General features: G+C 35.5%; 1 protein-coding gene across 1 annotated transcript in view; it reads right to left on the reverse strand.

Moving 5' to 3' along the window:
• Positions 1-1,227: 1,227 nt before the first annotated feature.
• The window catches only part of brinp3a.1 (bone morphogenetic protein/retinoic acid inducible neural-specific 3a, tandem duplicate 1), a 32,096-nt gene continuing 19,840 nt past the window's right edge, over positions 1,228-13,483 (reverse strand). The window contains exons 5-8 of the mRNA XM_084425941.1: positions 12,078-12,183; positions 11,203-11,439; positions 9,211-9,433; positions 1,228-2,967 (exon numbers count right to left, since the gene is read on the reverse strand). Of these exons, the coding sequence (XP_084282067.1) occupies positions 1,851-2,967; positions 9,211-9,433; positions 11,203-11,439; positions 12,078-12,183 (1,683 nt within the window). The 3' untranslated portion in view covers positions 1,228-1,850. The remainder of the gene's footprint in view (positions 2,968-9,210; positions 9,434-11,202; positions 11,440-12,077; positions 12,184-13,483) is intronic.

A 13,483-nucleotide genomic window follows, 5' to 3' on the forward strand; every position in this document is an offset into this window, starting at 1 on the left:
GGATAATCTTCCACCCCGGTGGGCTGTTAACCGTTGTGATCGGATCATTGAGCTTTAGTTCCCATTCATTGTAATTGCACCAGAACATTATTCAAACTTTTTTCTTTTGTGGTACATGGATGAAAGAAAGCAATAAAGATTTGCAAAGACGTGAGGGTTATTAAATTGGTGACAGAATTGTCATCTGTGGGTGAACTAATCCTTTAAGAACCAATTAAATTACAGAATTGGGAGTCATTGCTTTTTATGAACGTCATACTGAGCAATCAAGAATGCCATTGATTGGATTCCCATTGAAATGAATTAAAGAAAGCCATAGAAAACTGATGATGCCAGCCTTGGAAAGTAAATCATCAGTATGGATGCTGGAAGTAGCATTTATGAAAAATCCATTCATTTCCACAAAGTCAGACAATGTATACAGTATATAAGAATCTAACATATTGCAGAGTTTCAAATGGCAAGATAAATATCTCAGATAATGGGCTTTGATCTCTCAGCTGACATGCATTTGTTTAGTGTAAATGTTTCAGACAATTTCAGTATTCGGCTGGACGGAAGTCATTCTCTTTTATAACTGTCTACGCAGAAAACAAAGTCTTCCCAGATGTGTCTGATGAGCAACACTTTATGTCCCAGTTGTTTATCATTTTTAGTCATCATATCTCAGAACTGTCCCCCATAATTACTTCCAATAATGGTCATTAGCCTGGCTCCTTCTGTTGCCCCTTTAAATTTATATTTTTTTGCTGGGTCGTTTCTTCAGATATATCACGGCTAACCAATCAATAACTCATTTAACTTTTGGTTTATCTGTTAGAGTGAAAAAGTTGTCTAACTTTTCTCTTTTGTGGCAGTTTCATTATTTGTTCCCTAATGATGTGGCTTACTTCGTCTCAAGGTGATTCTATGAAAAAACTTGAGGAATAAGTCATCAGTGGCCTCATTTATAAAACGTGCGTACACACAGATTTGATCTCGTATACGCTAAAATCAATATACATATATTCACTATAACTTAAGACAGCAAAAGTCTCCAAATAAAATTACACAAATTATGTGCAATTCAAGCAATTGGAGATATTTACAGACGGCACATAAAAATGACTTTTATTTAGAGTATTAACAAATTCATGTTCTATACATTTTATGGACATTACCTTTGTAACTTGTCACAAATAATTAATTTTATAAAAATAAATGTACATGAAACAGCATATATAAGTACCTTGCTTATGTGTAATTTTTATTTTTTTTCAGATTTCCTCCTACATTCATATTCAAACAAATACCATAAAAAAAGTTTGAAGCATCAACAATGCCACCTATTGTTGATTAGGATACTGATATTTTTGAGAGTTACAGTGTTGACAGACAGCATAAAAAAGGGAAAAAGATTGAAAGTAAGTCAGAATTCTGCCCAGACACAGCGGGAACACCTGATTACACTAACAAGGTTCGGCTCACCATGAGTTTATGGCCTCTGTTTTGCTGAAAGACAATAAAAGTCACTTAAAAAAAAAAGGTCCTACTGCTCCTTCATTGTTTATTAGGACTGGAGCTGATGCTAAATTCTGCAGTGTACCATGAAACTGAAATGAGGTCATCACGCTTTGAGTTATTGTAAATCATCAATGCAGTTAAGAAAAGAAAAGGCAAAAGTTTGGCCATTCTTCTGAAGTGCCCATTACATCAGTGGTTCAAACAAACACCAGAACTGTGGCATCACCATCAACACTGTATCCCAGCAGCTGTCCAATGTTTTCTTTTCCCCCCCCGAAAGTATACCAGGCCATTTACCTACAGTTACAGAAATAGCTACAAATATACTGCTAACTTGCAGTGCCTTATTAGCTACATAGTTTGGTAGTTTCATACTCCATTGAGTTGGGCTGCTTGGCGCTGAAGGCCTGAAGAGCAGTCTGTATTCGGACCACATCAGTGGTAGAAAGTTTGAGACGGTGGCGTAATAAGCAGGCGAACAGGTCCAGAGGTTGCTGGCCCGGTGGAGAGAGTCGGTTGACCCGGTCTCGGATCTCCAGCAGCTGGAGCAAGGCCGAGTCCTGCGAGCCCTGCGTGTACGGGTAGTCCAGCTGCAGGATCAAATCCTGAATGGCATCTGGATCAAAGTGCATACTGTATCCGAACACCTGCATACTGTTGATTTTCATGTAGCCCAGGTTACGGGACGAATCCATGTATTCCAATGGTTCGAAATGGGCGCTGCCGTTACCCTGAACTGATGCTGTTTTGACACGGCTCCTCAGGTAAATGTGTACTGTCTCAAAAAAGGTCTTCCACTTGTTACCTAGAGTCAGGGTCCAGTTATAACAGTCAAGTGGGATGTCTAACTTGGTCCTTTCCCAGTCAGGGTAACTGTTCTGGTCAATGGGCATGATCCAGCTCTCAGAATGACTCCCTCCAAATGGGTTGATGTAGACGGACAGCACGGGTTCCAGGGTGCTGTTTTTGGTAAGGCATATCTGCAGGGAGATCCCTAGGAGCATGTGAACGTGGCTAGACTTGAACTTGTTGCTCTTCAGCGTCAACAACATCCTCTTCCTCCAGCTGGGATCAAACCAGTTGTTGAGTCTGACGTCATTGCTTATGAACATGGCGTGAATACTGATCCGCCCGTCCTTCTTTTGCAGCAGGTAGCGCAGCTCCAGGTCCTGGAGGTCGGTCTCAAAACCAATGTAGTTGTCGGTAGAATCCGGTATGGTATTCCTACAGGTCCCTTGGCTTAGCATGTATCCGGGATTGCAGCTGGCACAGCGAGAGCGGTTCTCATAGGAGCAGGAGGCGCAGTGAGGACCGTCGCCCACGGAGCACGGGATAACACCCTGGCAGGACGGGTGCTCATAATGACAGGAGCAGGTTCGAGTTTCCTCCATGTAGGAGCCTATCTGATTGTTCTCACTGCAGTACATGATGGAGAGGATATACCTCAGCCAATAGCTGAGAGGCCTATGGTGAAGGAAGGAAGGAAGGAAGGAAGGAAGAAAGGAAGGAAGGAAGGAAGGAAGGAAGGAAAGAAGGAAGGAAGGAATGAATGTGATAAGTCAGATTGTCTTGAAAGTCGTAAATGATATTGTATTTCATCTTAGATAGAGTCGGAAGATAAAGTAAGTGGCAATATTAAAGATGTCACAAGAATTAATCAAGGTACTTGAAGCTCATGGGAATTCTCCAATAGCGTAACAGCACATACTGTTATGTATGCTTTATATTGAACAAAATAAAACATATAATGTACGTATATATATGTGTTGTAGTTTATCACACAATCCAAAAAAGAACTGAGCAAAACATCCAATATAATATAAAGAAACAGTTGCGATTTAAATGCAGCTTGCAAAAATTAAAATCAAAGTAATTATTTCATTATAATAATTTATATTACTAAACAGTTTTAATTGGTCAACAATGAAGAAAGATTAAAACTAAGATTACTTTATTCAAAGAAATGTACAGACTCATAATAGATTTTTTCTCATAATAGATTACTTAACCCAAGTAGAAACATTGGAAAAATAAACTTATTTCCAAATAATTTCATCCATTTTATGAGCATGAAAAAATGCCATCCTGCAAAGATTAACATAACATGCATATTCAGACACTGTAATGATTCTCTCTGCAGCCACTGGCAAATGAACTCAGTGGAGTGGATCAGCACGATCTGTCACATCAGTCAAATTGTAAACATCAGCTAAAATGTACTTGTTTCCCATTTTTCCATTTCACTTTGTTTTTCCAAAAACAATAATAGAGTAAAAAATTATAGTAGAGCATTTATTAAGTCTAATTTAAAAATAGTAAATGATGTATTTATCCATGTACCATGTAGTCTATGAAATATTTAAGCCATATTGAATGTAATTTTTTATGCATTTTAATGTCATGTCAATCCTCACTAAAAAAAACACAAATCATAACATATCATGTAATTTTGCTCAGAAATGGCTTATAACTCATTATTTCCGAGGCTTGTGTTATGTATGGCAAAAATCTATTTCAGAAATTGCCCCCCGTAATACTCTCCTGAGAGATAGCCGGAGATTTTCATTGCCATGGAATTTCCACTTGTGCAGAGAAAAACAGTTTACCCTGGATTAAAACATAAGTGATGGCAACAGAATGTATAAATATTCATGGCACCAGGCTGCCTGAGAGACAGTCAGTATGCAGGTGGTTGGCAATGGAAGAAATCTCAGCAGCCTGTCAGCATATTTTACTGACAGCGAAACGGAAATTCACACCAGAGACAAAACATGCTCATGCACATTTATTCCACGAGAAAACAATTTCATGACAATTTCCATATTTTAAAGAGTAAAAAGCATCTGATAGAAGAACAACAATAGCTTAAATAAGTGTTTTTGCTCTTAAGGAAAATTACACCCATTAAGAAATATGTATTTGTCAGGTAGTATAATCTCTCAAAATCAGATTCAGAAAGTTAATGTATTTGACTATTATTTTAAAGCACCGATTCTATTTAAAGCTATAGTGAAAGACAAAGTGATATGAAAACAAACATAAAGCAAATATATGGGAATGCATTTTATGAAAAAAATAGATCAAGCTGTTGATAAATTCTGCCTGACAAAAGGAATGAAAAAAAAAAGTACTTTCAAGGAAGTGTGAACATCAAATAAATCAAGTGTGAATGATGAAGTGACAAAGAAAACAAAACAGTAAATCAGGAACTCAAAAGCAGTCTAATAAAATGTCTTTTCTATTTGTCTGCTTTATTTTTCTAGCTGCAGCTTGAATCATATGTTATCAAAGAGGAAGGATGCTCTTGAAGATAGATCAAGGCAGATTGCAGAAACATTTCAAACACATGAAGTTATTGTTCTCATGCCCTAGACTCCTTATTCCCAAGATAGGAAACTTTGGAAAGTATTAGTATACTGTATATTTGGATTTGAGATCTGATGTTATTCTCATATATGGAAATGTTGCTTTCAGTGCTGCAAGATAAAGGCGAGTACAGCACTTTTTGTGTTTACTTCACATTTTTTAACTAACAGCTTTATAAATTAGAATCATTTTAAAATAATAATTAATTATGCATGCTTAAAAATACCCTAATTAATCATGTAATTATTTACATAATTAATTAAGACATGTAGCCGGGAAGCAACTCACACGTTGTTGTTGTTGTAGCTATATTACTTACAAATTGTTGTCTGATTACAAATTACATGGCAAAAAATGTAGTTAGTAATATAATCTAGTAGATTACACATTTAAGGTAATGTATTCTGACCACTTTTAAATTACTTTTGACCTAACTCATTTGTTACGTAGATTTGAATAAGATTATTTTGTACCATATTGACAGGAAAATACAAATAAAAATACACTATTTTGCATTCTTTGTTATAAACAACATGATTTGCATTAAATATGACATTATGTCAGGGTTTTCCAAACTGGGGTTCCCACAATATGGGATGGGAGGAAAACATTTTTTGTGTTCTCTAGCAAAACTTTTGCGTTCCCCTGAGAAACATTGCATTCTCTTGCAAAACTTTTTATTTCAGGTAAAATATGTGCTCATAAAATAAAAAAATAAAACTTTTGGTTTTCATTTCTATTCTATTATTTTATTTTTATACTGACCAAAAAATAAAATAAATTTACCAATCAGTATGATCTATAAATTGTATAACTGTTGCCATATGCCAATAAAATATAATGCTAATTTTTCAGTATACTAGATATTTGGAAGGAAGAAGTGCAACATTGGAAATCTGAAAATCATTGCCCCTTCCAGGGAATAAATGATGTAGAAGCAGATTTTCAGAGGCATCTACAAATGTATTGCATGTCATCCCAATGCACCCTTTTAGTTTAAGTGATAATATGGGGATATCTGAATAGTACGTCTTTGAGAAGTCAATATGAATATTAATGAACCAAGAATTTCAACTGTGAAGCTGATCATCGCTTTAGGCTTCGCTTTCACCTCATCTGACTCAAGTAGTTTCCACTTGAATTGGCTGCCTGCGTGGTTTGCATAATTCTCATTTTTGCACAGCCCTGACCCTCTACCATCTTTGAACACTCAGTTTCAGACCTCAGTCGTGAACTTTCTCCTTCCACAGCCCTTACCAAAGGCACTGCACTATCATGCCAGTGCAGAGCCCATAAATTACCTGTTTCTCGTGTCTTCCATTAAAACACATCCTGCACTTTAGCCTATAGATGGGAAGATAAAACCTATTCATCCACTAACTCTTGAAATGATTAGATGGAACAGTCTCTATCATTTCAGAAAGGCTGGGACTTCAGCCAAGACACTAGACTTAACACAATTATGCTTGCCACAATTGCCCTCAGATATGGACTGAGTAGTGTGTTAAAGGCATTTCTTAATTAATTAGTTTGGAGGACATACATTTTAAATCTCCTATTAGTACATCCATTTGGAATCAGTTCCAAAAAAAAAAAAACTCTCTCTCTCTCTCTCTCTCTCTATATATATATATAGATATATCCAATGCAACATTACAACGTATGTATGTGACATCATGACTAATACAGACATTATAGGAGAATTCAGGGTTTGACATTTATATGAACATGCATTTTGATCTTTTGTGGCAAGAATCAACATTCTTTGAAAGAAAGAAAAAAATACAACAAGGTCTGTTAACATCAGTTATTGGCAACATCAGGGGCCTCATTTATAACTGTTGCGTACGCACAAAACAGGCCCTGAAAGAGGCGTACGCCACTTCCGAAGCATAAGTTGTGATTTATAAAAACAAACTTGACGGGAAAATTTGCGCACCTGCACGCAAATTCTGACCCATGTGTACGAACGTTTTGGAGATGGAGGAGTTTGGCGACACTGATGGTGAGCTGGAGTTAAATGTCTTTTTGGTCACTTTTAGACAGAAAATCTAAAGAAAATTAAACATATACAGAAAGATAATAAAATTATAATTTCACTCACCAAGCCTGTCACTTGAAGCAAATATCCATCCCTTCTTAAATGTCCGCGCCAGCGAGCGCGTTGGGCCGTTGACGCAAATAACAGTTTAAATAAATAAAATAATGATTTAAACTATGTTTTACTTCTGATGTAAACATTTAGATTAAATATGCCATTCAAATTAATGGAGTTAAACACTTAAACATGAAATCATTACTGAGAAGTAAAAAAAAAAAAATAATATTCAATCAATAAAAATATTTGTTGTGGATGCGATGTTTTTGAACACTTTTCCTGTGGCGTGCTGTGTTTTAATGTTTTAACCACAGAGATAATTGCTTATCATGATAGCCTACCAGATTGTCTGAGAAAATAGTTTCGTGCAAATAATGCCCAAGGCCTATCTGTTTCCATTAAAAATATAAATCAATTAAAAATACAATTCGGCCAGTGGAAAAGATTGAGAAAAACTTTCTCTGAAATGTATTTTACACTATTTGAATTAAGTATTCAAAAACAAGGCAAGGTTTACATGATTTTTATTAATGTAATGTGTCTTGTACCGTTAAACGTTATCACGTGGATGAATAATCATATGCAAATGATATGCAGATGAGGATCTGCATAGTAAAACTAGGCTTTGTAAGCTCCATATACGGTTATTCCGGGGTGGAGACGCATGTGCGCACAATCTTCCGCTGACTGGGATTTATAAAGTGAATTCTGCGCAGGTTCTGGCGTACGAACGGTTTTATAAGTCTGAATATTTTTTTTGCGTACGCCATTTTTGGCTTTTGGGCGCACGTACACTTTTAGTAAGGTTCCTACGCACAGTTTTATAAATGAGACCCCAGGTATTGAGAACAAACAATAAACAATACTTTTACATAATCCACCCAAAAATTTAATATATAATGATTTTTTTTTTTTTGTATTTCAGGTTGTTTAAACAAACATTGGTTATATGAACAAACATTAATTAACTACTACATTTTGTTATAATTATAAAAAAAAACTATTCATGTTTTTATTTATTTATTATTATTTTTGCTTGTTTGTTTTTTAATGCCATGCCAGCTTCTTTGGCTATTTTCATGACGAAAACCAAACTTGAGTTAATAATAAAAAAAAATAAAAAAAAATAAAAAAAAAACATTTTTAAAAACCTATTTTTCATATGATTTTCAATGGTATCACCAGAATAAAACATTTGGTAACACTTTCTATGAAGACCTTATAATGAATTATAGCCCCATTTATAGTTATTTACAAGTAAGAATTACTATTCTATAAATATATTTATAAAGACTCATTAAGACCTATACTGCATTATAAGAACAGTTATATTTAGTTACATATGTTATTTTTTATAATTACTCATAAGTCATGCATTTGCTTTTTCAATGTGCATGCTCATAATCCCATTTCAACTGTTTGTATTAATGATCTCTGTGTTTTGTTAAAAAAAAAATCTCATTATTTTATTACAGGAATTATTGTTCATTAGTTACATTTACAAGGAAACTTCTTCAAATGAATAATGAGCACATCTTCATGATTTCTTAACATTTGCTTTAGGAAAATTGCATCCTATGATTTCACTTCACTTAAAGCCATCAATTATGCATGTATCGAGGTTAGTAACCGTATTATCACTCACAATAAGTATTTTTAAGAACACACCACAGTTATTAATAACAATATATTCACTTATTTGACAGAAATAAATCTGAAGAGTCATTGTAACTATAATATAATAACATAGCAATGCAGGTTGCATCTTTATAAATACCTTCAGGGAAGCATACGACTGACTTATTAATACTTATAAATCAGTGTATAATGGATTATGAGCATGCGCATTGAAAAAGCAAATGCATGACTTATAAGTAATTACTAAAATAATATAAATATAACTATAACTGTTCTTATAATTCAGTATACTGTAGGTCTAAATTAGTCTTATACATATATTTATAAAATAGTAATACTTACTTATAAATAAGTATAAATGGAGCTATACTTCACTATAAGCACAGTCTTCACAGAAAGTGTTGTAAAAAGATTGTTGCTAATTGTTTGTTCATGATACCTAATTAACTGATGTTAACAAAAGGAACCTTACTGTAAAAGCCTGCTCAACCCTGAATCCTTTAAGAAGTAATGACAAACTATTTTTAGCTCTCATCACATTACAATCAATTATAAATACGGACATTTCCATTTATAACCCATTAGGAACATGGCACATATCTTACCTCTCCCTGGGCACAGATATTTTGGGTTGAGTCCGACACCTTTTGCTGAGTTTGAAGAGTTTGCCGACAATCCGCTGTGCTTTGCTGAGCAGCTGTTGAGTGCTAGTCTCCAACAGTTGAAAGCGCTGCTGAACGCCAGGGTCCATCTTCCAAAAGTACTGCACAGCAGATGTGTTCAGAGCATAGAACGTTGGTAATCTCCTCACAAAATTTTGGAAGTCCTCTAGAAAGGCAGACAAGTGTTGAGAATAAATTACTGGAATTACTTTGCCTCATGTCGGGGGAAAAGAAATCAGTCATGTTCGATAGAATGAGTCAACAGTGAAACTGGGGGTGGAAGGTGAGCAGGTGGAACGTTATTTTCATTCCTTTGATGAAAATTGAAAATTGTCCTGTGTGATTGAACACTGATAGGCGAGGACAGCGAGGTATTTTCAATGAATTGCTAAGAAACGCTAAGCCATTTCTAAGAAGGACAGGCTGATTTTGAAGGAGCACATGTGGTCCAAATTCAACAACAACACCAAAAAAATAAACATTAAGTTCTGACAGGATGGCAAGTCGTTAAAGCAAAGCAGAATCACCTCGGCCGCACAAATGTCTTCAAGCAGAGGGAAGTTAATTTTCGTTTGTGGCAAGAAAAATCGATAGCCGTGTTACGGTGCTCAACGCCCAAATCAATGCTCTACCTAACATCTAACAAGAAATGATCTCAGTGGCTATAATTAACAACACAGATCCTCATCATAAACCGACAATTCCAGTCTGTGCAGAATTGGATTTTTCATGCAATCAAACATTAGGTAATTGAAAATATTACAAGTTCCATTTTTAGATATCCATTGATCAGTCCAAGTTTTGTTTTGATTTTGAATTTCATTACAAAACAAAAACTGTGTGGAGTCCCGGCCGAATAGAGAAGCGAACTAGTAGATGATCTCGCTCCAGCAGATGATTGTTGTTTATTTATTTGGTTTACAGTCATTAGGCAGTGGTTTTTCACTCCCTGCTGTTGCTGCAGGAGGTAGAGCTCCAACATGGCTGTGTGATGCACACAAAAACCTGCTCCGTGCTGGCACAGTGCCCAGCTTAGGGACAAGTAAGCCTGCCAAGTCCAAAACGCTGCTTTACCACAATGACAATGACACTAGATCCCAGGAAGCACTTCCCACTATTTCCTTGTCAGCCATCAAATATAACAAGGTGACAACAATCACTGTATGTGTCAGGGATATTCACAGATCTAAGTGGCATAACATAAATAATTTGGTGCTGGCATGCCACAGGCCTCTCTAAATTGACTAATTAAAAAAAACCATAACTATGCAACTTCTTGCGAGACAAAACCATTGCTTGCTTTTGAAACATTTAATGAAATAATTCACCTCGAAGTGATTCTGATTTAATCACCCCCATATGACTGTAAGGATAATTATTTAAGAATTGTGCTGGTGGTTCTTTTCCATGAAATTACTCCTCATTGGGACTAATGGTTTCAATTCAAAAAGGAATAAAAGAATCTTAAAAGTAGTCCACTTGACTCTATATGTTATTAAGTTATACAAAAGCATACAAAAGACTGAAATTTAAATGATTATTCACTGATAAAAGACTGTTTTTAACTGGATAAGCCGATTCAGAAAAAAAAAGAAAAAAAGAGATTTGTTCAAAAATTGCTACTTCTCTCATGAACTTGACAATGTAACGCTATATTTTCAGTGAATACCCATTTAAGCCAATTAGAAACGCTATTGTATAGCTTCAAAACACTTTTATGATACATTTATGGTATGTTTGTGTCCTTTTAGAAGCTTCAGTCCAAAGCTTCAGCTTCAGAAGTTTCAATCTCCCCACTTGCATGGAAAAGAGAAATCAGTACAAGTCTCTTTTGTGTTTTACAGCAGAAATGATGACGAAATTAAAAATGTAGGTGAACAATTTATTTTAACTATTCATAAGCACCTAGTAAACTTGAAATTTGCAGAATCTTACCAGACTCTTTAAACTCTTGGTTGGCTTGCGTCCATGATTCTCTGATGAGTTTCAGACTGTCCTGCATAGCCTTCAGGTCTTCACTGGGACAGTTGCACTGGGGATAATCGACACTGCATTTGCACCAGCAGTCGTTATCCCGGCACACAAACTCACCCTCGGAGTGACAGCCAATATAACTGAGAGCTGCCTCCACAAATCGGCTCCTTAGGTATTCTGGCAGAATGGCCTGAAGCCCTAAAAGAATGGAAAATTGTTTATATATAAATACATAATATGCATACAAAAATAAGGGTCAGTAAGCAAATTAATAGCAAGGGCATATTAACTTAATCAAAAGTGACAGTAAAGGCATGCGTTATGTTCTAAAAAACATTATGTTTCTATTAATCAAATGATCCTGTTTTTTTTATATACAATGTCAACATTGATTATAATAAGAAATATTACTTGAGCACCAAATAAGCTTATTAGAATGATTTCTGAAGGATCATGTGACACTAAAGACTGGAGAAATGATGCTGAAAATTCAGCTTTGCCATCACAGGAATAAATTACATTATAAAATATGATCAAATAGAAAACATTACATTTGAAAATTTAAACATTTAAAAAAATCATACTGACCCCAAACATTTGAATGGTAGCGTATAGTAACATGATAAGTAAATCTTTTAAAATAAAATAAATTTCCATCCTTTTCAAGCTAATATCTTGGAAAATTAAGTGGAACATATTATGTGCTTTTACAACAAAAGATGGTTGTGGAATATTTCTGTGAACAAGCTGCTGCTTCTTCCAATAAAATAATAAAATTCAAAGAATGATAATATCATTGGAAAATCTGGGGTAAAGTTAAATAATAAATGCGCTACCTTGTAGATGAATCTTATTCTCAGGACTCTGAACCAAAACGGAACTGACAGAATCGAGGTTGTCATAGTTACTGCATCCAAGAGGGCCTGTCCTTGTTTCGGTCACCTTAAGGGAAGACAAGAGAAAACACATGACAATACTCTGAGCAAAACAGAGGCAGAAATGACACTGAGGCCATTAAATATGCAGAGCAGACAGATGACTGTCCAGTGAAATCAGAGTAACATAGTTTTATCCAGTGCTTCTTTTAAATGCATGTCTAACAATATGCCTTTTTGAGCTTGTAGAAGTCTACACAGGTTTGCTGCTGAATATAAGAACTATACAATGTTGCATAACTATGCTGTAAAAGTGTCTGTCCAAAATATCATAACGATTCTACCGTTACGCCAAGGACATGACTGTTATTGAAAAAGCTATCATTTGGACCAAATTCAGTAATGTAGTGAAGGGCAATATTTCACGGTGAGCGTAATGTACTTTCACTGTACGTAAATAGTGAAGGTTAATGGACCTGTTGTGGAAGTAAACGAACGAATGCGACTTGAATTTTACTATCAATTTGGTACATATCAACACAGATATTTCAAATCCAACATGGCTGCAGTTGTGGTAAAAGAGCTATGTATTTTATTGTAAGGTACAGTACTGAAAAGAAATGCAAAGAACTGTTCGAAAAAACTATGTACACTTTTATGAGGCAAATGGATCAATATTCCAGAGCAGACAAATAGGTAGATATTAGAGTTGAACATCACCCACCATATCACTGACATCTCACTGACAAAACTATCAACATGGTATCTTTATTCCCATCCAAGATTTGTGTTAAAATGGTGCACAATTGCAGCTCAATCATTCCTGACAAAAGCTTCACATTTTTCCCTGACAAAAGTCATTGTATATCAAGGCTCGTCTGACACATAGGAAGAAAACCAACCGCCTGTGGGCAAATATATCTCCCTACCTGTCACTTACAAATTGTTCTCTGTTCTACATTGTCTTCTTTAATATTTCCCCCGGTGAGTGAATAAAAGTCTTCATGTCTTGTTTGTAGATTAATGGTGACCTGAGATTTCTGTCAGGCGAAACTAACTTTTCTTCTTCTTTGTTGGAAGAAAAGTTGCCTTTGTTCGACATCTACTCGAGGGTCACCGGATAAACGGTGAAGCGGATAAAACTAGGCAAAGTAAACACTATAGTGAACCCTTCATGCAGAACGCAGTTGTTGTCATGCAAGTGAACCACTGAAAATGACTGAGGACCTGGAAAAGCCAAGGAAGCATTTCTAATGTGTTACACAAGCAGCAAATCCCCATTATCGAGAGCTGCTTTATTTAATTTCCATTCAGAGTGTTGAAATAACTTTCAAGCCAAAGTGGAATCAGGAGGAAAAGTACAAGTT

The sequence above is a fragment of the Rutilus rutilus genome (assembly GCF_951802725.1).
Source record: "Rutilus rutilus genome assembly, chromosome: 12".
Classification (NCBI taxonomy): domain Eukaryota; kingdom Metazoa; phylum Chordata; class Actinopteri; order Cypriniformes; family Leuciscidae; genus Rutilus; species Rutilus rutilus.